At 53.6% G+C, this 27,200-nt stretch overlaps 1 protein-coding gene across 16 annotated transcripts in view; it reads right to left on the reverse strand.

The window, feature by feature from the left end:
* PPP1R12B (protein phosphatase 1 regulatory subunit 12B) overlaps window positions 1-27,200 on the reverse strand; it is a 171,280-nt gene that overhangs the window by 44,051 nt on the left and 100,029 nt on the right. For 10 of the 16 annotated variants that reach the window (XM_055583199.1, XM_055583204.1, XM_055583203.1 and 7 more), the window contains 5 exons: window positions 24,324-24,414; window positions 13,895-14,098; window positions 11,747-11,936; window positions 11,550-11,662; window positions 10,788-10,829 (listed from right to left, as the gene is read on the reverse strand). In XM_055583199.1, coding sequence (XP_055439174.1) covers window positions 10,788-10,829; window positions 11,550-11,662; window positions 11,747-11,936; window positions 13,895-14,098; window positions 24,324-24,414 — 640 coding nt within the window. Of the gene's footprint in view, window positions 1-3,399; window positions 9,172-10,787; window positions 10,830-11,549; window positions 11,663-11,746; window positions 11,937-13,894; window positions 14,099-23,572; window positions 24,067-24,323; window positions 24,415-27,200 lie in introns of those variants that run through there. The other 6 variants (XR_008715147.1, XM_055583206.1, XM_055583202.1 and 3 more) reach the window with 6 other exon arrangements.

Here is a 27,200-nt window from a genome sequence, read left to right on the forward strand (position 1 = left end):
CCCTGAGTCCCGCCGTGGGAACACGGCCACCAGCACTCGGCGACTCAGTCTGCGGCCCGCGTGCACATGCTCACGTTGCTGGCGGGACCGTGCACCGGCCCACGCGGCGGCGCCCCACAGGCACTCACCCAGGGCTCTGTGCGGCCTCTGCAGCTCACTCGCCACCGGCGGCCCCGACTCCAATCTCTTCCCAGGAAAGCCCCCCAGAGCTGGCCGTCGGGGATGGAACACAAGCTGTGATTCACAGTGTCCACTGCGAGGGTGAGGCACCGTCTGCCTAACTGCCGCCGGGACAAAGGACGTTTCGGTGGTTTCCATTTTCCCACTAACATAATCGCTAAGTGGACTCTGCTCTGTTCAAAAGCACCAAACAAACGCCTCCCGTGTAACAGGCATGTGAGCATTTACTGAATAAACAAATGTTTATACAGCCACGTATGTATTATATAACCTCTGCTGAAAATCACTGCATGCAACACTTCTCTTCTTTATCATATTTAGGACTGTTTCTAGAGACAGAGTTCCAAAAATGAAAATTCTGGATCAACTCGGGGTCTTTGATAGCTTGGCAATTTGCTTTCTAAAGAGAAGTATTAAAGTATTAATTTGTATTCCCAACATGAAATATTAGGCGATTCATCTCACAATCCTCTCAAACTGGCCTTTATCTTTTCAAAATATTTTCATATTTTTGTTGGTTAAAAAAAAATTCTACTTTATTTTGCTCATTTCCTTGGAAGAAAAGCTATGAGAAACCTAGACAGCATATTAAAAAGCAAAGATGTCACTTTGCTGACAAAGGTCTGCATAGTCAAGGCTATGGTTTTTCCAGTAGTCATGTATGGATGAGAGAGTTGGACCATAAAGAAGGCTGAGCACCGAAGAATTGATGCCTTTGAACTGTGGTGTTGGAGAAGACTCCTGAGAGTCCCTTGCACTGCAAGGAGATCCAACCAGTCCATCCTAAAGGAAATCAGTCCTGAATATTCATTGGAAGGACTGATGTTGAAGCTGAAACTCCAATACTTTGGCCACTTGATGCGAAGAACTGACTCAATTTTCCATTGATGCTGGGGAACATTGAGGGCAGGAAGAGAAGGGGATGACAGAGGACGAGATGGTTGGACGCCATCATTGACTCGACAGACATGTGTTTGAGCAAATTCTGGGAGATGGTGAAGGACAGAGAAGCCTGGTGAGCTGCAGTCCATGGGGTTGCAGAGTAGGACATGACTTAGTCACCGAATACCAAGTTTTGAATACAAGTGAAGTTACATATTTTTATTCATATAGATATATATTTGTGAACTAATCTATTTTGAAGTAGTTTTCTAGTAATAATTACAATCTAAATCAAATTTATTCCTTTAAGCTTAATTGTTGTTTAGTCACTAAGTCATTTCTGACTCTTTTGAGACCCTATGGACTGTAGCCTGCCAGGCTCCTCTGTCCATGGGATTTCCCGGGCAAGAATATTGGAGCAGGTTGCCACTTCCTTCTCCAGGGGATCTTCCTGACCCAGGGATTGAACCCAAGTCTCCTGCATTGGCAGGTGGATTCTTTACCACTGAGCCACCAGGGAAGGCCCAAGCTCAGCTGTAGCTTGCAGTAAAAAAGTATTTTGGGGAGGTAAATTCTAGAAGACACTTTCTTCAGAGGACTGACCTGAACACAGAGCAGGAAGTAGCTTATTCACAGAGCAACATGCGGTAACTCATGGTACAGTCAGGGTCGGTCTTCCAGGTCCTGCCCTGCCCCTTACCGTCGGAAAGTTCCGTTTCACCTGTGATGTTTCTGGGGCGACGTTGTGCACTGAGGAGGGGAGAGCTGGGAGCCATTCTAGACGAACCCATGACCCCAGGACTGTTTTCCACAACTGTTGCCCTCCTGGGCACCTGGGAGCCTCAGAGACTGGCTCAGGTGCGGTCAGAGTCTGCAGAGAGCTAAACCTGTCACTCAGCAGGTGACTGCCTGTGTCCAAACTGTGGCTGGAGGCCTCGGGAGGTGGGAAGGGACAGGCTCGAATGGGAAGCGCTGGCAAGGGGCAGACAGGACCGTCATCTCAGGCTGTGGCTGGAGGCCTCGGGAGGTGGGAAGGGACAGGCTCGGATGGGAAGAGCTGGCAAGGGGCAGACGGGACCGTCATCTCAGGCTTTCTCCCCAGCAGGCCGTGAAGTGAGACCACGGGGAAGCTCCGTGGAGGCGCTCCGTCCTCAACGCTGCCCTCCGGGAAGTTCTGCTGCGTCCCCTGCAGCAGCGCGCTTCCAGGTGAGGACAGACGACACGGCTGCCTCCTGCATGACTCCCCTGCCCACTCACTGCCGGTGATGCTCAAGAATTGAAAAAATGCTGCATCGACAAGGTGGGGCTTGACGGGAGATACACGCGCACCGAGAGGCACGCGGCCACCGGCAGCCTGGCCGAGCCGGTCACCTGGCGCTTGACCCACAGGCCAAGTCCAGCCTGCTTCGTACGAAAAGTTTCGTCAGAACACAGCTATGCCCATTCAGGACACGCTGTCCACAGCTGCTTTCTCGCTGTAGCAGTGGCGCTGAGCGGTTGAGACGGACCAAGTGTCTGGCCAAGTAGACAATACGGACGATCAGACCCTACACACAACGTCTGCTGAGCCCAGACTGGCAGCATTTGGTGCCAAGACCAAGACTAGGCTGCCCCCTGCCCCCCGCAGGACAGGCCCCAGCACTTGCCTGACCCCCCAAGGCCCAGAGTGCAGACCCTCCAAAGAGCCGGACGCTTGGACAGAGGGAGACCTGAGCGCTCAGGGACGACAGCCCAATGACCACCGAGGCAGTGAAGGTCTTCTCTGAGTCCCCCAGCACCAGGCAAAGCTCCACTGTACGGCAGGCGCCGTTTCACTTGGTACAGAATGTCCTAACACAGCATTTCCTTCTAGATGCTTCTCTAACCCGACCAAGATTTCAGGAATATAACTGGAGCTATAAGCTCCAGGCCCACACTAAGTGCTTTAGTTTGAACTATTAATTTGCTAAAGGGCTTTTTAAAAGTCCTTTCTTTCTTCTCAGTAGCCGTGGAAACTGGCGTAATTCACAGTGTAAGACTTGGGGCTGTCAGGAAACGAAACCTCTGAAAGCGCAGGGAGCACGTGTGCTCCGGTCACCTGTGTGGACACCTGTGTCCCTCGAGCGCTACGTCTGGACAGAACATTACGATTTTCTATGAGAGAAATTCAGGCCCCTGAATGCCTGCTCCAATTCCTGAGTTTGCCTGATGGAAAATGGAGCTGGAGAAAACGAAGCCTGGTAGACAGTGACCACGGCCCCACCAGCCCAGCCCAGCCCAGCCCTCCAGCCCTCCAGCCCTCCAGCCGTAACATCGGTCAGGGCCCCATCAGCCCACCCCTCCACCCCTCCAGCCGTAACATCGGTCAGTGCCTCAAGTTCGACATTCCTGCCAGGGCGAATCTATAAACACTTCCTTTGCTGAGAAAGAGCCGCAAATCCCCCACTAAGCTTGTTACCTCAATCATGGGGCTAGAAGGCTGACATTAGCTAGGCCTAAGCCATGGTTAAAGGTCTCCAGAAGAAATGAAGACTCCTGTAACTAAGGAAACCTCCAGACTGCACTGCACAGGGAGCAATTACCCTTGCGGGCTCCCCACGATCAAAGCCAGTGCGGCCTGACTCCGTCCATGAAAGAGCTGAATCCGAGGGCGTTGAAGCCAGCCTCACACGAAACTGCCATCATGGTAATGACAGGGGCCCGGAATGCCCAAGCTGAAAACGATCCTCTTCTTAAAAAAGCCATTAGCTGGTCTCAGGATATAAAACTCTTAGGAAAAATACTGGCATGAAATTCACCGGAATGTTAAACAATCATCTCATTTGAGTGAACAACTTTATTTTCACTCTTTATAGCGGTAGGAATCGCCTCTTATAACAAACATTTTGTACTCCCCACCAACTATGACTATTCTGAAATCAAATTCTTAAGAGGTAAAACTCAGCTAAAATCACAAAAAATCAATAGTAAAACATGGAGAAGAGACAAAGGGAAATCACTGAAAATGAAGTATGTGTTTCAATGTGCAAATCTGGGGGCCAAGAACACCAGGAGGCGTCATGAGGCAGCCAGAGGTGGACCCCAAGCAGCATCCTGAAGGCTCACGGCGGTGGTGATGGGGTGTGCAGGGCGGGGGCTGCCGAATGACGATGTCCTCGCACAAGAGGCCACGCGGCTGGGGATGCGGTCAACCCACGTGCAAGCAGCTTCTCCTCGACCGACGTGGTGGACTTTTAGAAGCTCCCTTTGCCAAAAAATGTGAGCTCACACACAGAGTTAAGTCTGGCTTTGAACTCGGATGACAGAGAGGCTTTCACCCCTGACTGTGCAGGGCGGCGGGCAGAAGCCCAGCGGCAGGACAGCTGTGTTCAGGGGCACGGGGAGGCCTGGCTTCCCCGGCCCCACCCGCGGACGCAGGCACAGCATCTCGCCCACAGCGACCCCTACAGGACAACCTGCTCTAGAAGCTCTCGCACGTCTGTACGTCACGTGCTTTCTGTAGCGGAGCACACGCCTGATCGCAGAAAACAAGCTACAGCCGCGTTTCAAGCCTCTAACGGCGAGGCGCAAGGTCACAGGTCGTGATGAAACTGGAGGCCGTGAAGGTGGCCAGAGGCAGGAGGGAGAGACCGGGGTAAGTGGAAAGCTCGGAGGCTAAGCGTCCTCCCCTCAGCAGCTGATGAACCTGCCGCACCCTTGGACCTCTGAGTGGGGGCCACACAGATGCCCTGAAGGCCAGTTTACTCCATCTGACAGATTCCTGCCTGAGGCAGAATCCACTGATGCGACGGGGCCGCGGCCCCGACACTGCAGGGTCTGAGAGACGAGTACATGTACGCTTCACTGAGCTCTGCTCGGCAACAGCGTGACCTAAACTGATGGAGCCTTAAAAGGAAGATGCCAAAAGAAACTGTTCTCAGGCTGGCTTCTCCAGGCACAAATGTGACCCATATATAGACAACCCAGCAGCCGCGCGATCCTAAGAACTACGGGTGAAGAGCATAAGCGCATGAGGGGCGAGGCGGTCCCAACAAGCGAGGCGGCAAGGCTGGAGAAGCCCCGTGGGCGGCCTGGACAGAGGCACTGGCCCGCTTCCCCCAGCGCCCTGCCCACGGTCCCGGCGGCTGTGAGAGCCTGCCGACCCCTGTCCACACAGCCCTGCCCGTTCCATCTGTCCCGGGAGCACTGTATCAGATTTCTCAGGGTTCGCAAGCCCTCTCATTCTGGGGACAAGCTAACTACCTTTTCCCTTTCTTCCCCTTCTTTTCCAGCTAAAGACAAAGAAGCTGAAGGAGGAAGATCTATATTTTACTATCTTTTCACTCAATTAAAAGGGAGAGCGGCTTGCTTAAAAAAAGATGATGGTGGTTTTCCAGTGAATGTGAAAAATACTACTTGACTACAGAAATAAGCTGTCCCGTCCGGAGCTTACCTACCGGGTCTCTAAACTTAGACGGTTGTTCTGTCTCAACAGCTCAGCTCGTCTGGGACATACTTTACCTTATTAGGCAATCGGGCCCGGGAGAGAAGAGAAAGCAAAACAGGCCTCGGCTTTTACCTAAAAGGAGAACAGCAAACACACTACCCAGCGGCGGCACAGGCAGAGCCTGCTGGGCGCCTGCCAGCAGACGAGGGCCTTCAGGGGGCTGGGCAACAAGGCAGAGTCCTGCCTGACGGAGGGGACAGCACCCAGCAGAGCGCCAGGAGCAAGGCTGAGGAAACTCGAGCAAACAGGAGGGGAGGCTGCCACCTACTCCAAGCGAGTGGGGGTGGCGTGTGAGTGTGTGTGAGTGTGTGCGCGTGTGCAGACGAGCGGGAAGGCGGCCGGGCGCAGGAGCGGGAGGGCGGCCGGCAGAGCCTGGGGGCTGCTGAGCACACGGCACGCACAGGCGCCCCGAGCTCGCCTTCCTCCCGGCTCCACCTGGCTCTCCGGCACCTCGGCATTCCCTTTAAGCTTTACTTCTCAAAACCCATCAGGTCCACTCTCAGAGCACAGGCGCGTGCTAGAGCCGGGGCTACTTCTCTGACTCCAAAAAAATCCATCCTTTATGGATAACTTAACAGCCAACCTCAAAATCAGAGTGTCCTTAGGTCAGTGAGAGTATTCCAAGATTCGAAAAATAGTCTGAATGGCCGTGACTCATCTCTAGCTATTTCAGTGTACTAAGTGTTTTTCATTTCATGACTCTAAGAGGTCGACACTATCATCAACCCCATTTACAGACGAGAAAATGCAAGCATCTCCTGCAGAGCAGCTGGGCTGCTGGGCCAGGCCTGCGCTCCTCTCGCCGTGACAGTGCGTCAGACACGCGACGGGCGCACACTCAGGTGCAGAGTCCACACACAGCTGTGCGCACTTCCCCTGGGGCTTCCTATGAGCTCCAAGGGAGGCGCTCAGGGACCCCCGGAGCTCCAGGGGCTTGGACTCGGTGCTTTCACTGCTGGGACCCACTCCAATCCCTGGCCAGGTCACCCAGGTCCTGCAAGCCGTGCAGTGTGGCCAATAAATAAGGAAAACAAGAAGTTTAAAGCTTCCTTTGGTTCTAAAATCCCAAGCCTATGACTGTCGTTTTAGACTGACCAAAGCTCCAACTCACAAACACATAAGGACCACCACATAGCACACAGGGTATGGCCAACATTCCATAACAACCGTGAGACTGTTAGAAGAGAGGAACTGTGCTGAGGAGCTGGCTGTCTGCAGGCAGTCTCAGACACCGGCTCAGCTCTGCTTCCCTCTGCCTGGCCCGACTTCGCTGAGTGTTATTACGTCTTTCAGTGTGCTCTGTTTTCCTTAAGGAGGGGCTTTCTTTGGGAAACGTATTTCTGGGAGCTCTTCTTTATGGAACTCTGATTTAGCCTGCAGATGGCTAGAATGGCACTTGTTCAGTTACTAAGTTGTGTCCACCTCTGTGTGACCCCAAGGACTGCAGCACACCAGGCTTCCTTGTCCATGACATTCCCGGCCGTCAAAGACCTATAGATGAGGTCGGAGACAGGCTGCGTCTCCTTCCCAGAAGCTGTCAGGGGAGCTCCAGGAGCCAGCTCTCCACAACCAGAGGGCCTTCCCATGGGGACGCCCCCACACCAGCTGAGGGCTGGGTACAGGGGCCCTGACCCTGACCCTGAGCACAGCCTGCCCACAGCGGGACCCTCAGAGGGCTTGTTCCACGAGTGGAGGAGGGGCTCCAGAAGACAAGGGACAGGAGGGGAGACGCGTGCAGTGGCCTCAGGTATAAGAGACATTCCCGCGGCCAAGTGGCTCCCAGAGCAAGTTTCATTTTCTGTTACAGCTTAGTTCAAAACCTAGCTTTGCTGGAAAAACCTCAGTTTGGGTTTCTCTCTGATTCAGTTTGAAAGTCTTAGACCTAATCGCTTATGCCTTCTGGAGCACTGGACCAACGTGCCCCTGGACGAGCTCACCAGCTGTCTCCAGCAGGGATCTCAGCGCCCTCTGACCAGCACTTCCTCAGCACGTCTCCTGGGCAGGCCTCGCCAGGAGGAGGCATCATCAGACCAATGGTCCACCCTGGATGGGACACTACGCTGCCGACTTCGAAGGTCAAGTGTCATGATTTGTTCAGATGATGGCACATGATTTGCCGGAAAGCAACAGGGATGTAGGGGGAAAGCACCTTCCAAAGTGGAGGACAGGAATGCCGCATCCTGGCGGAGAGACACACGCCCAGGTCAGGGCAGCAGGGAAGCGCTCCCCCAGACACGGATCAGACTCTCACGTGGCCTCTGAGCCGCCCTTCAAGGGAACCTTCCTTCACGCGAGGAGGCGCAATGCCACCAGCAACTCAACTCAAACACGGAACCTGCTCAGTAAAAAGACAACGATGGAGGAGTGAGAGGTGCACCTCCCACGGGGCAGGAGGCCGGAAGGACGGCTGCATGACGTGCAGAGCACGGCAAACATTCTGCAAGAGCTGTAAACGGGCATAATCTCCAAGACTGTGGATCACTACTCTGCACAGCTGAAGCTCACACATACTGTGCATTAATATACTTTAACAAGAAAACCAGCTAGGAACGTCTAGACTCACCCTCCATCTTCTGAGGGAAGGTAGAGGGGGTGGAGACTGAGGTAATAATGAATTATGCACTTGATGAAGCCTCCAGAAAAACCCGAAGACCGTTGGGTCTGGAGAGCCTCTGGGTTGGTGTGAGAGACGCGTGCCAGGCATTGGTAGGCCCACCTCCACGGGGCAAAGCTTCTGAGCCTGGAAGCCCTCCACACCCCACCGCTAAGCCTCTTCATGAGGCTTCATCTGTGTCCCTAAGTAGGGACGGGGAACCACAGGGGCCGTGAGGTCGGCCCCGCACAGTCACAGAGGCTCCTGACGTGGGCCGGGGCCACCTGGAGCGCGCTCGCTCCCCGGGTGCTCCGCTGGCCCAGGACTCAGAGCTCCCTCTGTGAGGCAAGGCCCCTCACTCAGGCTTTCTCTAACTTCCTCCCAGCTCCAAGGTGCCCACGTCTGGGAGGCGGGCAGCTTCCCCGCACGGACGTGGATTCCCTGCCAAGTCACCTGCCTCCCGCCTGGCCTCCTCAGGCACGGCTCTTCTTGCTCACCACGGCTCCGAGACACGTGTGCCCTCTAGTGATGAACTCAACCACACGTTGGAACTGGCCTGGGGATCGGGAAACAAGAACAGAGAGACCAAACAGCGTAAACAGAACAAAGGCAGGCCGAAGGCTCAAGCGAGAAAAGATGCAGCGCCTGCAGGGCCCTGAGCACACAGCCCGCCCCGGGCCCAGGGGGCAGCCGCCTCCCTCGCGTCAAACCCAGACTCGGTTCGGCCTCACTTCCAAGATGAAGACAGGCGAGGACTTCTGGGAGGGCACCCGCCTCCCGCGGACAGCCGTGCAGACCTGCTCCCAGCACTGCGCCAAGGGGCTGCTGAGACGCGACCCCTGCATCACCTGCGGTCTCACCACCTCGTGGCTTTTCCAGACGGCCGGGGTTTGCCTCAATGGGTGCACCACGTGGGGCCTGGATGCATTCCTGTGTCACCCCACAGAAGCGCACGGGGCCTCTCCTCTCACCCAGAATTGAGAGCACCTAGGGCCGTTCCAGTCGTAAATCGTACCCGGACATGCATGTCAGCGCCACTTCTCTAGCTGAGCTACACGACAGGAAACAGACGCCCACGACATCAACACAGATTAGGGTTAGACAACAAAGCTTTTCTAACCAGGCTCTAGTCTCTGAGAGGAGGAGAGACATCCACACACATTTGGGATCATTCTAGCTCTCCCCTGACTGGGGATGGACTCCCAGGGTCCATGGGGACCGGGCCCACTGCCCTGGGGGCCGGTGGACCCCGGCATCACACCTGCCCAGTTGAACAGGCAGCCGGAGAAGAGCTCACCAGGGCCAGGCTGGCGTCGGGGCACGGGCTCACTGCACACCCTGCCCTCCTAAGCCCACACTCGGCATCCCCGCCTGGTGCCCCGGCACCAAGGAGCCCAGAAACGCGGATACTGCAGCCTCCCCGCAGGGACGCAGCCTAAGCCTCCCCGCTGGGCTCCTGTGTGGAGCTGCCCACCTCGACGCCCCTCCACACGCGGTGGCCATGTCCAAGCTCTGCATTCACACTCGGGCTCTCCCGTTAGGTGTCAGTCACAGCTTACTCTGTCTCCCAAAGCCCTGGTGACCCCCAGGAACGAGGTCACGGTCACGGGCACACACCTTGCCCTGGGGGCCTCCTCGGGCATCTGTGCCCACACCGCCCCCCAGCCCTCCCCTGTGAGCCAGCTGCAGCCCTGCCCCCACGAGGGGGCTGCACCCGTCTCAGTGGTCCCGACGGCACCGCCTCTATAGGCCACTCCTGACCATTCTGGGTCTCGACCCCAATTCAGGCAGGTCAACGACAGCAGAGCATTCCTACTTCCTCTCTAAAAATGAACTAGCCATTGACTGTCAGGATGAGTTATTGTATATGTTCTGATAACATACTGTCACATAACCTAGGGTAGAAAAAAGGCCATCTATTTAGTAATTTCCAATAGAAATGCACATATTCTCTCAATTCATTTGGTCAAAGCCAGACCAATCCCTTCCTTCTGGAGAAACAGCAGGAGGACGTCCCCGCGGTGCAGTGGTCAGGACTTGGTGCGTCACTTGGTGGCCCGGGTTCCAGCCTTGGTCGGGCAGAGAAGACCCCCCAACCCTAACCCCGGGAGCCACGCAGCACAGCCAAGAAAACAAAAAGCCCAAAGGAAGAAAAAGGAAAGACGCAGGGTGCTGCTCAGGAGCATGGAGCCGCTGCTCGCAAGCCACCCCCAGGCAGGCGAGGGCGCCAGGCGGGCAGGCCTGGGAGCTGCACAGGCCAGAGCGAAACCTCCTTTCAAGAGGCAAGTGTAAGTGACTTCCGACGGTCTCCACCCCGCCCTCTGCTTCTCTCTGCCAGCGTGCAGAGGATGCTGATACATGAGAAACCGCATTACTGCACTTTTCTTCCCAAGATTTCAAAGGACTTCACACACTCCAACAGCACAAGAGAGAGGAGACAGAGTTGGAAATCGAGTTAAGAGCCTGGCCGGAGGCGCAGGAAACCTCAAGCAGGAACACGGGCCCGGCGCACCACCTAAGGAGACGGGACGCGGGTGAGCAGGCGGCGCAGCCCAGGGCAGCGTCCCCTGACCCCAGACCCAAGCCTGCACGCAGCCTGCTCCTCTGTTAGATGGGCAGATGCAGGCAGGGCGGCCCCACAGGGCAGCCTCACCGCGGGTCACTTACCCACGCTTTCTTCACCTCTTCCGGGACTTCCGTTTCATCTTCCTGGAAAGGCAGGCGGAAGAAAAACAAGCAGTCACGGTCACAGACAGAGCTGGTGGCACCAGTCAGCCCCGTCAGCACGCGCCTGGGCAGGGAGGGCTGGCGGCCAGGGGGCCGTCGCTGCGGCCTCAGAAGCGCCTCGGAGCGCCTCCTGCAGCCCGAGCTGACACCCCGGTGGGAAGAGAACTGAGCTCCCATGGCGACCGGACGCTCACACCCACCGCTTCTAACAGTGACCACCACCGCCTCTCTTCCAGCCTCAGAGAAGCGGCCATCTAGTTCCCAACGCCTGACCCCGGCCGCTCGGTCCGTAAACGTCAGGCGCGGGCTGAGCCAGCAGGAGAGGCCAGCGGGGCGCAGACGCACGGAGCCCTGTCCTCGCTCGGAGCCAAAGTCATGCTGTGTCGCGTCACCCGCTCCTTCTTGTCCTTCGGAAGGGTAACCCTGAGTCAGACGACACTCTGAGAGCCCCGGGGGCGGCTCCCTCCGCAGGGCTTGTGCGCTGGCTCTGCCTGCACCCGCCGCGCCCTTGCCCCCTGCCCGTGCGCTTGGCACTGCCCTGGGTGCTAAGCCAGAGCCTCCCAGATGAGCCACGCCCCTGCGGTCTGTCTTTCCCGTGACGCGTCCTGACACGCAGCGCCCGCAGCGCCGGGTGGGACTCTCTTGCACCCACACAGGACAGCGGGCGGCACACACGACGCCTGGCACAGACGGGCCACTTACGTCCTTTGTCCAGAAGTTGATGCCCGTGCCCCGCCGGCGCTCCCGGGGCCGCCTCCTCTCGCGGACGGACAGCCTGCCGGAGGACTGGTCGCCCGGCTCTGCTTCTTCGCCCTCTGTTCAGGGAGGAGACAAGGCTTGGAGCTCAGGAGCCCGGGGCACGCGCACTGGAGGCCTGTGCTTCCCGAAGCCCAACGTACCGTTTTTGTCCATGTCCCGCGTCCCGGCAGTGCCTGTGGGGGGCTCTGAGCTCTGTGAGTCGGGGGCGGAGGACCCACCCGTCCGGAGCAGGTAGGAGCTGGTGTAGAGCGAGGGTCTCGGAGCAGAAGGGGACGCTGGCGCTGTGGGCTGCTCGGGCTGAGCTGGACACTGCAGGGGATGATACACGGGCTAGAACAACCCATAGGACGAGACGTCGGGGGTCAAGTCCAATGAAAGCGTAGGGACAGTAGGTTTATTAAAAATGGGCTTTTCTACATTAAGAGGCTTATGAGCACTTAACCAGCCAGAAAGGAAACAGGTCTGAACGCCTACTCTGACGACACTGCCGGGTGACAGCAGCCCAGGAAGTTCCTCCTAAACTGACGGAAGGGCGCTGGAAGCACCGGCTGGAAGCACCGGCTGGAAGCACCGGCTTGCTAACACAACTCCTTTGATTCTACAAAGCAAACAGGAAGGATGCTGGCCTTTCAAATTGGGGCATGGAAAGGCAGGGTGTATGTGGGAAAATAAGCTCAGGATAGGAAAAAACAATGTAAGAGTCATCTAAAAACAGATCAAATCTGGACCTTCTGCCAATTTATGAGCCTTCTATCAACTTGACATAACTAGGCTTGCTGACACTAAAAACCCCACTTTCTGGGACTTCCCTGGCAGCTGGCGTCAAGATGCACTCCCACTGCAAGGGGTGTGGGCGTGATCTTGGGCTGGGCACCCCAAGATCCTGCATGTGCACCCCCACCCCCAAAATAAAAGTAAAAAAAAGTTCTTCTTTGAACTTTTTTTTCCTTGAGAGTTAGGACAGAACTCGACAATACACCTTAGCATTTATTTGTTGAAGATGCAGAGATAAATTCTCACTACATGCAGAGATTGTCTGATTTTCTGTTTATAAGTTATAGAGACAGAAGCAATAAGATACAGTCAGCTTGGGAGTCTGACAGGATGTGGCTCAAATTCTAGCTTCGGCACAAATGAGCCGCGTGACCTAAGAAGGCGACTCGAGTTCTGAGTCTCCACTTCCTCCTTCGTAAAACAGGGAAAACAAGCTCTTCCTCAGAGAGGCCTGGGAGGACTGGATGAGATACCGTATGCTACGTGCTCAGAACGGAACCTTGTACGTAGCAAGTACTCAAAAAACATTGGCTGATAAAACAGATCAAATAAACAACAGAACCGTGGCTCCTAAAGAGCAGGAAGACTTCTCTTCCTGCAACCATGGTCACCATAAAATTTATCGTCCCAACAGGGGCATTTCTGGGCTTGAAAAGGAATGGTATTGACAATCACCCCGAGACAAAAGTTATCGCTGGACGTCTTCAGTGAACCAGGAACACGCTCACTCTAAACAGGACCCGACACCTCTGACTGCGCTGGCCCTAAAGGGGCGCGGCGCACGGCAGGACGCCCGCCGCAGCGCAGGAGAGGCCGTGGGCTGCGGCTCAGCGCCTCGCCACCTCGTCTTCCAAATCCCTCACTGGTGTCTGGCCGCGCCGTGCGGCGATGGGATCACAGCCCCCAGCCAAGGCTGAAGCTGGGCCCTGCAGGGACAGCGCAGCCTACTATCTGCTGGGCTGCCAGGGAACCCGTCGGGCTCTCCTGAGTCACGGAGATGCCAAGCAAAGTGCTGAACACCCCACAGCCTCAGTGCAAGAAGGACTAGTATTTATCTCACAGGGCTGCGCTGAGGACTGAACAGTTTCATATATGTGAAACAGCTAACGCAGTGCCAGGCATAAACAATAATAAACGCTTCTATTTCTACCTGCGTTCTATTATATCGAGACCTTTCTTTTCAGAACTGAAAGATGCTCACGTGCGTTAACCAGGCTCGTGGTGGCAGTCATCTCACGGGGCACACGCACAGGAAGTGTGCTGCAGCCTAACCTGCCCATCACGTCTCAGTGAGACTGGAAACAAGCACGTTAGCTAACTCCCAAGGAAACAACGTATCACTTAAGGACAACATCTTCTGAATTCTTTCAGTTACACAGGCCTGCAAACCGCAGATGGACGTAAACAAACAGGCTTCCTGAGAGGTGTCCACTGCAGAGCAGCAAGCACTGACTCCCCGTGAGCAAGAGCCCCCCGGCCGCCCCCCAGACCCTGCTCTCCACGCCGGCGCTCACCTCTCCCTCGGGGCTCCGGCCCCAGGGCTGGCAGCTCTTCCCGGCTTCCTGGGTGGGGGCTGCCACAGGCTCGTGCTTCCGGGGGCCGCCCTCAAGCGCTCCGGGACCCACGGGCTTCAGGCTGGGCTGCTCCTGAGCCTGACGCTCTACCCTCGACCGGCTGAACGTCCTCTCTGCTTCCTGAAGGTCCGTGAGGGTGACGCCCTGGGAAGACACCAGACAGGCAGAGGTTGCACCCTAACCACGGACACCTCCGCGTGAACGAGCAGGGAAGCTCCTCAAAGGTCCAATGGTGCCAAGTTCCAAACAGCTCCCAACAGGTGTGAGGCCGTCTGCAGTTGATACACACCGGACACAAACACCTGGGTGTGCAGAGGCCCCGGGCCTGGTCCAGGCGCACCGCAAACGCAGCCCTCCAGCGTCGCTGCTCGAGCTCCACAAACACCTGCTGCCGCGTCCACACCCATGCACTCATGGCTCCTCGGGGCCCTCCCGACCTTAAAGAGCACGTGGGCACCAGCTGAGCCTGCCCTGCAGATCCCAAGAAAGCCGGAGTTGACTCACAGAAAGAGCCAGGCTCAACACAGTGAAACGTCAGGCAGGCTAGGACAACCACCAAACCCCAAACTGCATCCACACAAACACACACACAGCTGACCGCAAGGGGACGGCCAGGATGGTGGAGCAGGAGACCTGGAGCACGGCCCTCCAGGGCCCTCCAGAGTGACCACTGCGAGGGGATGGGCGGGACAGTGGAGCAGGAGACCCGGAGCACGGCCCTCCAGGGCTCTCCAGAATGACCACTGTGACGGGGCTGGCCAGGAAGGATCTGCCACAGCTAAGGAGAGAGAAGCGGGCACCGCAAGATGGCAGGACGGGCGGCCCACCCGTGGCAGAGCGACTAACCACGGAGGTCGCCTCCAGGCAGCGAGGGGCTGAGGGGTGCCCCAGCTGGGGTCCTGTGCCAAGGAGGGCGAGCCCCCAGAATGCAGGGCTTCGAGGCCAGTGGGGCTCCCTCGGGGAGTCCCCGAGGGCTGTGGGGAGCAGAGACTCTGCTCCTGCAGGCACACACGGAGCTTCACACACCCCACAACCCAGGGCGGAAGCAGGGACTTTAAAAGAGCCAGATCGGACCCACCGGCTGACCGGAGTGTCCCTGAGAAGGCAGGCCATGACACTGGGGACAAGACACTGGCAGCAGCCACACTGGGAGCTGGTCCCGCCCCAAGGACGCCGCTGCAGGCCAGCGCCACGGTGGGACCCTCCCTCTAGCCCAGTACCTGCGACACCTGGCCCCCAGCAACACACACAGCATGGGAGGCCTCAGGCCCAGCAACCAAGCAGGCAGGGACGTGCACCTGCACCCCTCCCCAGCAGACAGGCTGTCTGATGAGTCTTTGAGCCCATGACGGCCCCCAGACAGCCAGCCCCTCACACCAGCACAGGCGCTGGATGGGGACACAGGGACCTGCGTCCGTGGACCCTGGAGCCCAGGTCCACCCACCAGCGGGCAGACTCCAGACCCAGACACGCCTGGGGCCCGGCCCTGTCCACGAGCAGCCTGAGCCAGCCTCGAGACCAGCCTCACACACCAGTGGGTGGACACCAGCCCCAGGACAACCGCAGGCCACTGCCTGCCGTGGGCTGACCCGGTCCACCTCCTGCAGGCTGGCAGCAGCCCTGGGATTTCCTGCACTGACTCCCTCACCAGTCACCAGCAGCAGCCCCGGGGCCCCAGAGCCCACACAGGGGCACCCCTAGAGCATGGGGCGCTGCTGACCACAGTGGGGTGTACCGCTGGCATGCACAGGACACTTCCTACTAAAGGCCACTTCTCCAAGATCGGGAAACAGAACCAACCTGCTAGACACGCAGAAATAAAAACAGCAAGTTAGGCAAAGTGAAGCAACAGAACATGTTCTAAATGAAGGAACAAGAAAAAACTCCAAAAAACAACTAGAAACAGGCGATCTCCCTGAGAAAAAGATCCAGGCGATAACTGTGAAGGTGACCAAAGAACTCAAAAAAGAGTGGGGAGGCTTTAACAGACAGTCAGAAAATGCAAAGAACGACCAGAGGTGAAACCAACATTAAAATGGAAATGCACTAGAAGGAATCAAGAGGCGACCAAGTGACACAGAGGAAGGGACCAGTGACCGAAGAGAGAGTGGTGGCCGGTACACTGAACAGAACAAGGAGAAAGTGCACGTAAATAAACGGGGCAGGTGACCTCAGGACAACATCAGATGCACCAACATTCACGCTACAGGAATCCCAGCAGGAGAACGAGAGAAGGGGCCACAGAACATATCTGAAGCCATAACAGCTGGAAACTTCCCTAACCTGGGAAGAGAAACAGACATCTGGGTCCAGGAAACACTGGGTCCTAATCAAGAATAACCCAAAGAGGATTATACCAAGACACCTCGGAATTAAATCGGCAGAAGTTAGAGATGAAGAGAGAACATTAAAAGCACCAACGGAAAAGCAACAAGCTATAAACAAGGGAACTGCCATATAGTCATCAGCTGACTTTTCAGCAAAAACTCGGCAAGACAGAAGGAAGAGGCATGCTATATTTAAAGCAATGAGAAGGAAAGGCCTGCAATCAAGAATACCCTCCTCAGCGAGGCTCTCCTTTGGGCTGGATGAAGAAAGCACAAGTTTTATACACAAGCAAAAGCTAAGAGAGTTCAGCACCACAAAACCAGCTTTACAAGAAATGGTAAAGGGATTTCTCTAAGCAAAAGACAGGAAAAAGGTGACAACTAGAAACATGAACATTACAAAAGGAAGACTCTCGCTGGAAAGGCAAATACGCAGGAAAGGAAGTATCGATAACTCAACCAAGTACAAAGCTAGTGGGCCCTGGCGGCTCAGATGGCAAAGAATCCACCTGCAATCTGGGAGACCTGGGTTTGATCCCTGCAGACAGGTTAAAAGAACAACTAGTAAAATCAACTATATCCACAATAAGCAGTTAAGGGATAGACAAAATGAAAGGATGTAAAATATGATGTCAAAAACAGCAATCTTGGAGGGGAAAGAATGAAAAATGCAGGGTTATTAAAATCTTTTTTGAAATTAGAGCGATCAGCAACTTGAAATTATCACATATATATGTATATATACTTCTATATACAAACCGCATGGTAATTACAAACCAGGAAACTATGATAGACGCACACACGAAACAGGGAAAGACATCCAAACACAACACTGAAGACAGCCATCAAATCACGAGGGCCGAGAACAAGAGAGGAAATGAACGAAAGAACCACAAAAGAGAGAGAACAAGAACAACAGGAGAGGAGATGAAGGAAAGAACCACAGAAGCAATCTCAGAACAGTAAGAATGACAGCAGGCACAGACAGAGCACTAAGCACTTTAGATGTAAGCGGGTTAAATGCTCCAGTCAGAAGACAGAGTGGCTGACTACACTCTGATACAAAAACAAGACCCGTACATACATATATTGCCGACAAGAGACACACTTCAGACCTAAAGATACACAGCCCGAAAGCAAGGGGAACGAAAAAAGGTATTTGATGCAAACGGAAATCCAAACAAAGTCAGGAAGCAGTACTTATGCCAGAAAAATATACTTTAAAATAAAGAGTATTGCAAGAGACAAAAAGGGAAAGGACATAATGATCAAGGGGTGACTCCAAAAAGAAGACACAACAATTATATATGCACCGAACATAGGAGCACCTAAATGAGTAAGGAAAACGATAAAAGACATAAAGGGAGAAACCAACAGCAACATAACAGGAGGGGACCTCACCCCACTCACACCAACGGACAGACGACCCGCACGGAGCATCAGGACAGGGACACTGACCACATGTCACGTCAGACCAGATGAACGTAATCCACTCAAAAGCAGCAGACACATATTCTTTCCAAATGCATATTCTCCAGGATAGATTTGTACTACTTAACACAAGTCACAGTAGATTTAATAAAGCTGGAATCACATCAAGCATCTATTACAACCACAAGGCTATGAGACTAGAATTCAACTACAAAAAAGAAAAAACCCTGCAAAACCCACAAACACACGGGGGCTAAACAAGGTGCTACTGAACAGCTGATGGATCACGGAAGAGGCCAGAAGCGAGCGCAGAGCGCACCCGGAGGCCGACGAGACGGAGGCACAGCGCCCCGAGACCTTCGGACGCTGCAAAGCCAGTTCTAAGAGGGGTGTTTGTAGCAGTACAGGCCTACCTCAGAATACACAGAAAACCTCACACAACCTAACCTTGACCAAAGGAATTAGAAAAAGAGGAATAAACAAAATCCACAGTTAGCAGACAGCAAGGAGATCAAAGCAGTCAATCCTAGAGGAAATCAACCCTGAATATTCATTGGAGGGACTGATGCTGAAGCTCCAATACTTTGGCCACCTGATGCCAAGAGCCGACTGATTGGAAAGACCCTGGTGCTGGGAAAGATTGAAGGTGGGAGAAGAAGGCAACAGAGGATGAGACGGTGGGATGGCATCACCGACTCAATGCGCACGAATCTGGGCAAACTCCTGTAGATAGTGAAGGACAGGGAAGCCTGTCCATGGGGTTGCAGAAAGTTGGACATGAGTTGGTGATTGAACAACGACAACAAAGTCAGCAGAAGAAGCATAATGACCAGAGTAGGAACAGATCAAACAGGGACCAAAAGTAACTGGAAAGATCAATGAAATCAACCTAGTTCCTTCAAAGGATAAAAAAAATTGACAAACCTTTAGCCAGACTCATCCAAAAAAAAGAGAGCTCAAATCAACAGTCAGAAAAGAAGTTACGACTGACACTACAGAAATAAAGACAGGCAGAGGGTGCTATGGCAACTGTATGCTTGTAAGAACCACCACCTAGAGAAATGGACACATGTCTAGAAATGACAATCTAAACCAGGAAGATAAAAAATATGGACCAATTAACAGCAATGAAACCGAGTCAGTAATAACAATGAGAGCTCCCCACAGAGGTCCAAGACCAAACACTTTTACAAGTGAATCTACAAAACATTTAGAGAAGAGAGAACACCTGTCCTGAAATGCTTCCAAAAAACTGAAGAGTAAGGAACGCTGCTGAACTCGTTCTCTGAGGCCAGCATCACCTCGCTACCAAAACCAGACAGATACAACACACAAAAAGAAAATTATAGGCTGAAATCCCTGATGAACATAGATGTAAAAACTGTCAATTAAATACGAGCAAACCAAATCCCATAAACATTAAAAATAAGATCAAACACCATGATCCCTCTTCATGGACCACAGCTTGCTGTGGCGAAGGGGCTTGTGCAATTCAATGAAGCTATGAAGCCCTGCAAGGCCACCCAAGACAGACCAGTCTCAGTGGAGAGTTCTGACAAAACATGGTCCACTGGAGAAGGAAATGGCAGCCCACTCCAGTATTCTTGCCTGGAAAACCCATGGACAGTAAGAAAAGGCAAAAAAATATGATTCTGGAAGATGAGCCCCCAGGTCGAAAGTGTCCAGCGTGCTACTGGGCAAGAGCAGAGGGCGCTACCAAAAGCTCTGAGAATGAAGGGGCGGGGCTGCTCCCGGCTGCACAGAGGGCGGGGCTGCTCCCGGTTACACAGAGGGCGGGGCTGCTCCCGGTTACACAGAGGGCGGGGCTGCTCCCGGCTGCACAGAGGGCGGGGCTGCTCCCGGCTGCACAGAGGGCGGGGCTGCTCCCGGTTACACAGAGGGCGGGGCTGCTCCCGGTTACACAGAGGGCGGGGCTGCTCCCGGTTACACAGAGGGCGGGGCTGCTCACGGTTGCACAGAGGGCGGGGCTGCTCACGACTGCACAGAGGGCGGGGCTGCTCACGACTGCACAGAGGGCGGGCTGCTCACAGTTACACAGTGGGCGGGGCTGCTCATGGTTGCACAGTGGGCGGGGCTGCTCACGACTGCACAGTAGCGGGACGAACAGATGCAAGGGGCCAGACCTGAGAAGGCGTCTGAGGAACTGTGGATGGAGGTTGGTAAGACTGTACGGGAAGCAGTGACCAAAACCTACCCAAAGAAAAAGAAACACGAGAAGGCAATGTGGTTGTCTGAGGAGGCCTACAAATATCTGAGAAGTGGAAAGCAAGGGAGAAAGGGAAAGACAGCCCCACCTGAATGCAGAGTCCCAGAGAAGAGCAAGGAGAGATAAGAAAGCCCTTTAAACAAACAGTGCAGAGAGACAGAAGAAAATAGCAAAATGGGAAAGACTAGAGACCTCTTCAGGAAAGCTGGAGATGTCACGGAACACTTCACACAAGGTCAGGCTCAGTAAAGGACAGAAATGGGAGGCCCTGCCAGAAGAAGCAGAGATTAAAGGGGGCAAGAAGTGACTGAAAAACTAGACAAGAAAGGTCTCAATGACACGGATAACCATGATGGTTGGCCACCCGCCTAGTCAGACATCCTAGAGTGTGAAGTCAATTGGCCCTTAGGAAGCATCACTACGAACAAAGCTAGTGGAGGTGACGGGATTCCAACTGAGCTCTTTCAAATCCTAAAAGATGACACTATTAAAGAGCTGCACTCAACACGCCAGCAAATGTGGAAAACTCAGCAGTGGCCACAGGACTGGAAAAGGGCAGTTTTCATTCCGATCCCAAAGAAAGGCAAGGCCAAAGAATGCTCAAACTACCACACAATTGCACTCATTTCACATGCTAGCGAGATAATGCTCAAAATCCTTCAAGCTAGGCTTCAACAGTACATGAACAGAGAATTTCCAGATGTACAAGCTGGGTTTAGAAAAGGCAGAGGAACCAGAGATCAAATTGCCAACATCTGCTGGATCACAGAGAAAGCAAGGGAATTTCAGAAAAACATCTACTTCTGCTTCATTGACTACACCAAAGCCTCTGTGTGAATCACAACCAACTGTGGAAAATTCTTCAAGAGATGAGAGTTCCAGATCACCTTACCTGACTCCTGAGAAATCCGTAAGCAGGTCAAAAAGCAACAGAACTAGAGATGGAACAGCTGGCTGGTTCCAAACTGGGAAAGGAGTACATCAAGACTGTATATTATCACCCTGCTTATTTAACTTGTATGCTGAGTACATCATGTGAAATGCTGGGCTGGATGAATCACAAGTTGGAATGAAGATTGCTGGGAGAAGGTATCAGTAATCTCAGATATGCAGATGACACCATTTTAATGGCAGAAAGTGAGGAGCAAGCAAAGAGGCTCTTGATGAAGGTGAAAGAAGAGAGTGAAAAAGCTGGCTTAAAATTCAACAATCAAAAAACTAAGTTCATGGCATCTGGTTCCATCACTTCATGGCAAAGAGAAGGGGAAAAGGCAGAAACAGTGTCAGATTCTATTTTCTGGACTCCAAAGTCTCTGTAGCGTGCAGTGACTGCAGCCATGAAATTCAAAGATGCTTGATCCTTGGAAGGAAAGTCACGACAAACCCAGTCAGTGTATTAAAAAAGCAGAGATATCAGTTTGCCAACAAAGGTCCACAGTCAAAGCTACAGTTTTTCCAGTAGTCATGAGAGAGTTGGACCATAAAGGAGGCTGAGCGCCAAAGAATTGATGCTTTTGAACTGTGGTGCTGGAGAAGCCTCTTGAGAGTCCGTTGGACTGCAAGGAGATCCAACCAGTCAATCCTAAAGGAAGTGAGATGGTTCGACAGAATCGCCAACTCAGTGAACATGAATTTGAGACAGGGGAAGACAGAGGGGCCAGGTGGTGCTGCAGTCCCTGGATCACAAAAATCTGGACTCAGAGACTGGACAACAACAACTAGTAATACCGTGATCAAGTGGGGCTTATCCCAGGCACATAAGGATGACTTAGTGTCTACATATCAATCAATGGGACAGACACCACATTAACAAATTGAAGAATAAAAACCATATGATCATCTCTGTAGAGACACAAAAAAGCTTTCGACAAAATTCAACATCCATTTATGATATAAAAACAATTCTCCAGAGAGTGGGGATAGAGAAAACACACCTCAATAATAAAGGCTACACATGAGAAGCCTCGAGCGAACACCATGCTCAACAGTGGAGTTCTGAAAGCATTTCGTCTACGATCAGGAACAAGACAAGGATGCCCAGTCTTGCCACTTTTATTCAACACAGTACTGGAAGTCCTAGTTATAGGAATCAGACAAGAAAAAGAAATAAAAGGAATCCACACTGGAAAAGAATAAGTAAAACTGTCCGTGTGTGTGGATAACATGATCCTATACACGGAAAATCTCAACGATGCCACGTAAAAGCCACCAGAGCTCATGGATTCGGTAAAGGCACAGGGTATAAAATTAATGAGAAGTAAGACAGAAACATGGAAAAGGCAGTGGCAGCCCACTCCAGTGTTCTTGCCTGGAGAATCCCACGGGCAGAGGAGCCTGGCGGGCTACAGTCCACAGCGTCACAGAGTCGGACACGACTGAGCGACTAAGCAACAGGACAGAAACATACAATCCAGCCCATTCTACTTCTGGGTCTGTATCTAAAGATGTAAAAGCAGGGACTTTAGAGTTAGTTGCACGTCATGTTCACAGCAACACTGTTCACGGCCGCCAAACGGTGAGAGAGCAAGGCCAAGTGTCCATCAGGGGTGGTGGACGACCATGATGCGGTGTGGACGCACCATGGAACACTGTCCAGCCACACGAGGGGAGGAGACTGATGTGAGAGACACGAGGGACAGGCTGCCACCGACGGACAGCAGCTGCGACTCCACTCACACGGGTCACCTGGAGCCAAGGCCACAGGGGGAAGGCGCACCACGGGGGTGCTGGCAGCTGGGGGAACAAAGCAGTGTCCAGGGGGCTGAGAGCTTCAGTTTGGAAGAGGAAAGCAGTTCCAGAGATGGATGGCTGCAACAAAATGTGACTGTCTTTACTGCCAATGAACTGTTTGCTTAAAAAGGGCCAAATTATTAAGCTGCACGTTACAGATGTTCTTCCACAATAAACCCAAACTAACATGACAGCCAGTCTGGTCCTCTTGGGGTCACGTCCTCTGGGGGAACGGACCGCCGTCGAGCACGAGCAGTCACAGCTGTGACGGCCCCGGCTCAGGAGGGCGCCCGCCTGGCCCTCGGGGCCGTCGGTCCTTGGTCTTCCTGCTCGGCGTCTTTAGCATCTGAAACTGCGGGGCTTCCCCGCCCCCTGGAAACGGCCTTCTCTCCCCTCTGGACCATCTCCCGTTGACTCACCACCACTGCCGGCCCGGCTCAGCCTCCTCTGCCTCCCTGACGCCCAACCACAGCCCTGTCCTTGTCCCTGCCACACGCCCACGGCCCAGCTCGGCCAAGGGACAGCTGCCCACGCGCCTCCAGGCTTCTGAGACCTCCCACCAGGTCTCGGCAACCTTTACGAGATATTCCTCACTGCAATGCCTCCCTTAGGGCTCTTTCCTTTTATAACATCACTAGTGAAACCCCGGCAGCACACACGCTGTCTCTGAGCATGCTCCCGGGGCTGCGCAGCATCTGCATTCAGCGTCAGGGACGCCCCCCACACCCTCGGGGTCGCTTCCCGTCCCCCCTCTCTCCAGCCCTGAGCAAACACTCATCTACTTTCTTTTCTCTGCCAGTTCTGGACACTTTCATAGAAATGGAATCATGCCCCATTTCTTTCACCCAGCATAACTTTTTCTTAAGGTTCATCTCATTGTAGTATGTACATCTTTTAGGACTTCATTTATTTTTATTGCCAAACAACATTCATTGAATATGGAACACTGTTCATCCATTCATTGATCAACAGGAACTTGTGCGCTTTTCCCAGTTTTGCTAACTGCTTAACTCGCTCAGTCTGTGCAACAGCCCAGCTCGGGCCCCCCACCCACACCTGCTGGGACCCCCACCACCCACACCTGCTAGGGACCCCCACTACCCACACCTGCTGGGACTGCCGGGCACCCCGGCTCCACAGCGCTGACCGTGCTGCTCCTAAGGGTCCAGGGCTCAGCCCTACAGCCAACATGCACGCTCCACACGGAAGGTGGGTCTATGCAGCAAGTAAAGCCTAGCCAGAAGAGACACTGAAGGGGGGTTTCTGACTCCCGTGAATAATGCTGTTATAAAATCTGTGTAGGAGCTTCTCTGTGGACGCCTGCCTTTCTCTCTCGAGCGCACACCCAGGAGCAGCACGCAGGCCCTGTGGTAACTGTGGTGAGGACCGAGCTTCTCCTGTAGGAATGAAATGGGGCCTTAGCACAGTGAGATGATTAGGCTTAGGGAGGAAAGAGGAGAGACCTGCTCTGCTCCTGGAAGCACAGAAGCGAAAGCAGGTATGTGTAGCTATGAACTCATCTGATTCTGTGCAGTGTGAGGTTTAACACGAAAGCTTTCGTTGCCGGGGCTGCAGGGAGGACTCGGTGTGTCGTTTTTTAGCTGCTCCGGGGGACAGCAGACAGACAAAGGAGTCAAAGCACAGAGGCACTCACTTGGGTAGACCTTCGGGTCTGCCGAGCCTGTCTGGAGCGCGCCTTCCGTAAGGACTCTGCTTCCTCGTCCCGGACGGGAGTCAGATACGACCTGTGGGGAGAGGCACACCAGAGGTGAGGCCCCGGCACACGCGGACGCTCCCCACGTGGGCGGGCCCCGCGCACCAACACGGAGCCTGGCAGAGGCGGCCACAGAAGGCCACAACGGGGGATGACAGAAGCCAAGACTCCATCTGGACCTACTACCACGTGCAGAGCCACGTCCTAACTGTAACACGGGAGCCTTCCTTCCCCCCCCGCCCCATCCTCACGCGGCTCTTTTTCTGGCCTCATGCTCTGGTGCGAACCTCCAGAACAGGTGAAGAGCGGTGTGACCCACCGCCCGGCTCCCACCTTCAGAGCCGGCTTCCGGCCGAGACAGCAGACTCGGCTCCCCAGGTGCAGGCAGCTCCTCCCTCCCTGGAAGCAGGTGGGGTGTGTGTGTGTGTGGGGGTGTATGTGTGTGGGGTGTGTGTGTGGGTGGGGGTTGTGGGTGTGTGTATGTGGTGGGGTGTGTGTGGGGTGTGTGTGTGGGGGGTGTAGGTGTAGGTTGTGTGTGTGTGTGTGTGCGCGCGCGTGCGCATCAGCTAAACCTTCAGCAAGGTGTAATCTTCTTGCTGGTGGAGGGTCTCGCCTCCATGCTGACGGCTGCGGGCCGAGCAGGGTGGTGGTTGCTGACAACTGCGGCCATTTCTTAAAATGAGACGGCAAAGTTTGCCTGATCGGCTCTTCCTTTCATAAAAAGCTTCTCCGTAGCCTGTCATGCTGTTTGACAACATCTCACCCACAGCAGAATTTCTTTCAAAACTGGAGTCAATCCTTTCAAATCCGGCCACTGCTTTATCAACTAAGTTTATGTAATAATCTAAATACTTTGTCACTTCGAAAGTCTCCACAGCATCTTCACCAGGAGTAGATTCCATTGCAAAAAAAAACTTTAAAAAATATTTTATTTTTTAAATTGAAGTACAGTTGATTTTCCAGTTGTCACGTATGGATGTGAGAGTTGGACTGTGAAGAAAGCTGAGCAACAAAGAATTGATGCTTTTAAACTGCGGTGTTGGAGAAGGCTCTTGAGAGTCCCTTGGACTTCAAGGAGATCCAACCAGTCCATCCTAAAGGAGATCAATCCTGAATATTCATTGGAAGGACTGAAGCTGAAGCTCCAATACTTTGGTCACCTGATATGAAGCGTCGACTCATTGGAAAAGACCCTGATGCTGGGAAAGACTGAAGGCAGGAGGAGAAGGGGACCACAGAGGATGAAATGGCCGGATGGCATTACTGACTTGATGGACATGAGAGTCTGAGCAAGCTCCGGTGAAGGACAATGAAGGACAGGGCAGCCTGGCATGCTGTGGTCCACAGCGTCGCAGAGTCCCACACGACTGAGCGCCTGGACAACAATAGTTGATTTACAATGTTCTGTTGGTTTCAGGGGTACAGCAAGGTGATTCAGTTACACACATACCTACATCTATTCTTCTTCAGAGTCTGTCTCTTCAGGTTATTACAGTGCTGAGCACAATTCCCTGTGCGATACAGTAGGTCCTTACTGTTTATCCATTTTATGTGTAGTAGTAGTGTGTATATGTTAACCCCAAACTTCTAATTTACCACCCTTCTTTTCCTTCTAGTAACAGTAAGTTTGTTTTTATGTCTGTGACTATTTGTTTTATATGTAAGCTCATTTGTATCTTTTTTATAAAGACTCCACATATTAGTGATTTCACACGGCATTTGTCTTTTTTCCGTCTGGCTAACTTCACTCACTGTAACAATCTCTCGTTACATCCCTGTGGCTGCAAATGGCATCATCTCATTTCCTATGGCTGCGTTTTATTTCATGTATATATGTACCACACCGTCTTTATCCATTCATCTGCGGATGGACGCTTCTCATCCATAAGAAGCAAATGCTAACCCTTCAAGTTTTATCACGAGAGGCAGCAATTCTGTCCCAGCTTCAGGGTCCCCTTCTCAGCCTAGTTCTCCTGTGCAGCTCCTTCACCACTCAAGTCTTGGATCCCTTGAACTCATCCATGAGGGCTGGGATCTACTTCCTCCAAACTCCTGTTAAGGTGGATATTTTGATCTCTTCTCACGAGTCACAAACATTCTTGGTGAGTCTTCTCCAGAGGGTTTTCAACTGACTCTGCCCAGGTCATCAGAGGACTCACCGTCTGTGGCAGCTACAGCCTTATGAAATGTAGTTCTTAAACAACAGGCCAGAGAGTGAAGATCGCTCCCGGCCCCACAGGCTGCAGGACGGACGTGTTTTCAGGCATGAACCACGTGAACCCCACGGTCCCCCTGCATCAGAGCTCCCGGGTGACACCCAGCGCACCGTCAGTCAGCAGCAATGTGTTGAACCTTTATTTTCTGAGCAGTAGGTCTGCGCGATGAACTTAAAACATCCAGTAAACTTTCTGTCAACGGAAGTGCTGTCATCTAGGCTTTCTTGTCCCTTCACAGAGCACAGGCAGGGTAGACACCGCATAACTCTTCGGAGCCCTAGATTCTCGAAATGGTAAACGAGCACTGGTTTCAACCTAAAGTCGCTGCGACGGGCGCGCTAAGCGCGGCCAAGAGGAGCTACCCATGTCCGAGGCCACGGGCAGAAGCCGGGAGGAACCCAGGGCGGCGGCCAAGAAGAGTTACCCCATGTCCGAGGTCACGGGGGGCAGCCGAGAGGAGATACCCTTTATTTTCTGAGCGTCTGAGGTCACGGGCGGCGACGACAGGAGTTACCCCGCGTCCGAGGTCAGGGGTGGCGGCCAGAAGGAGATACCCCACGCCCTTAAGCCCAAGGCCAGGGGCGGCGGGCGGGAAGAGCTA

This window comes from Bubalus kerabau, chromosome 5, assembly GCF_029407905.1.
Source record: "Bubalus kerabau isolate K-KA32 ecotype Philippines breed swamp buffalo chromosome 5, PCC_UOA_SB_1v2, whole genome shotgun sequence".
In the NCBI taxonomy this organism is placed as follows: domain Eukaryota; kingdom Metazoa; phylum Chordata; class Mammalia; order Artiodactyla; family Bovidae; genus Bubalus; species Bubalus kerabau.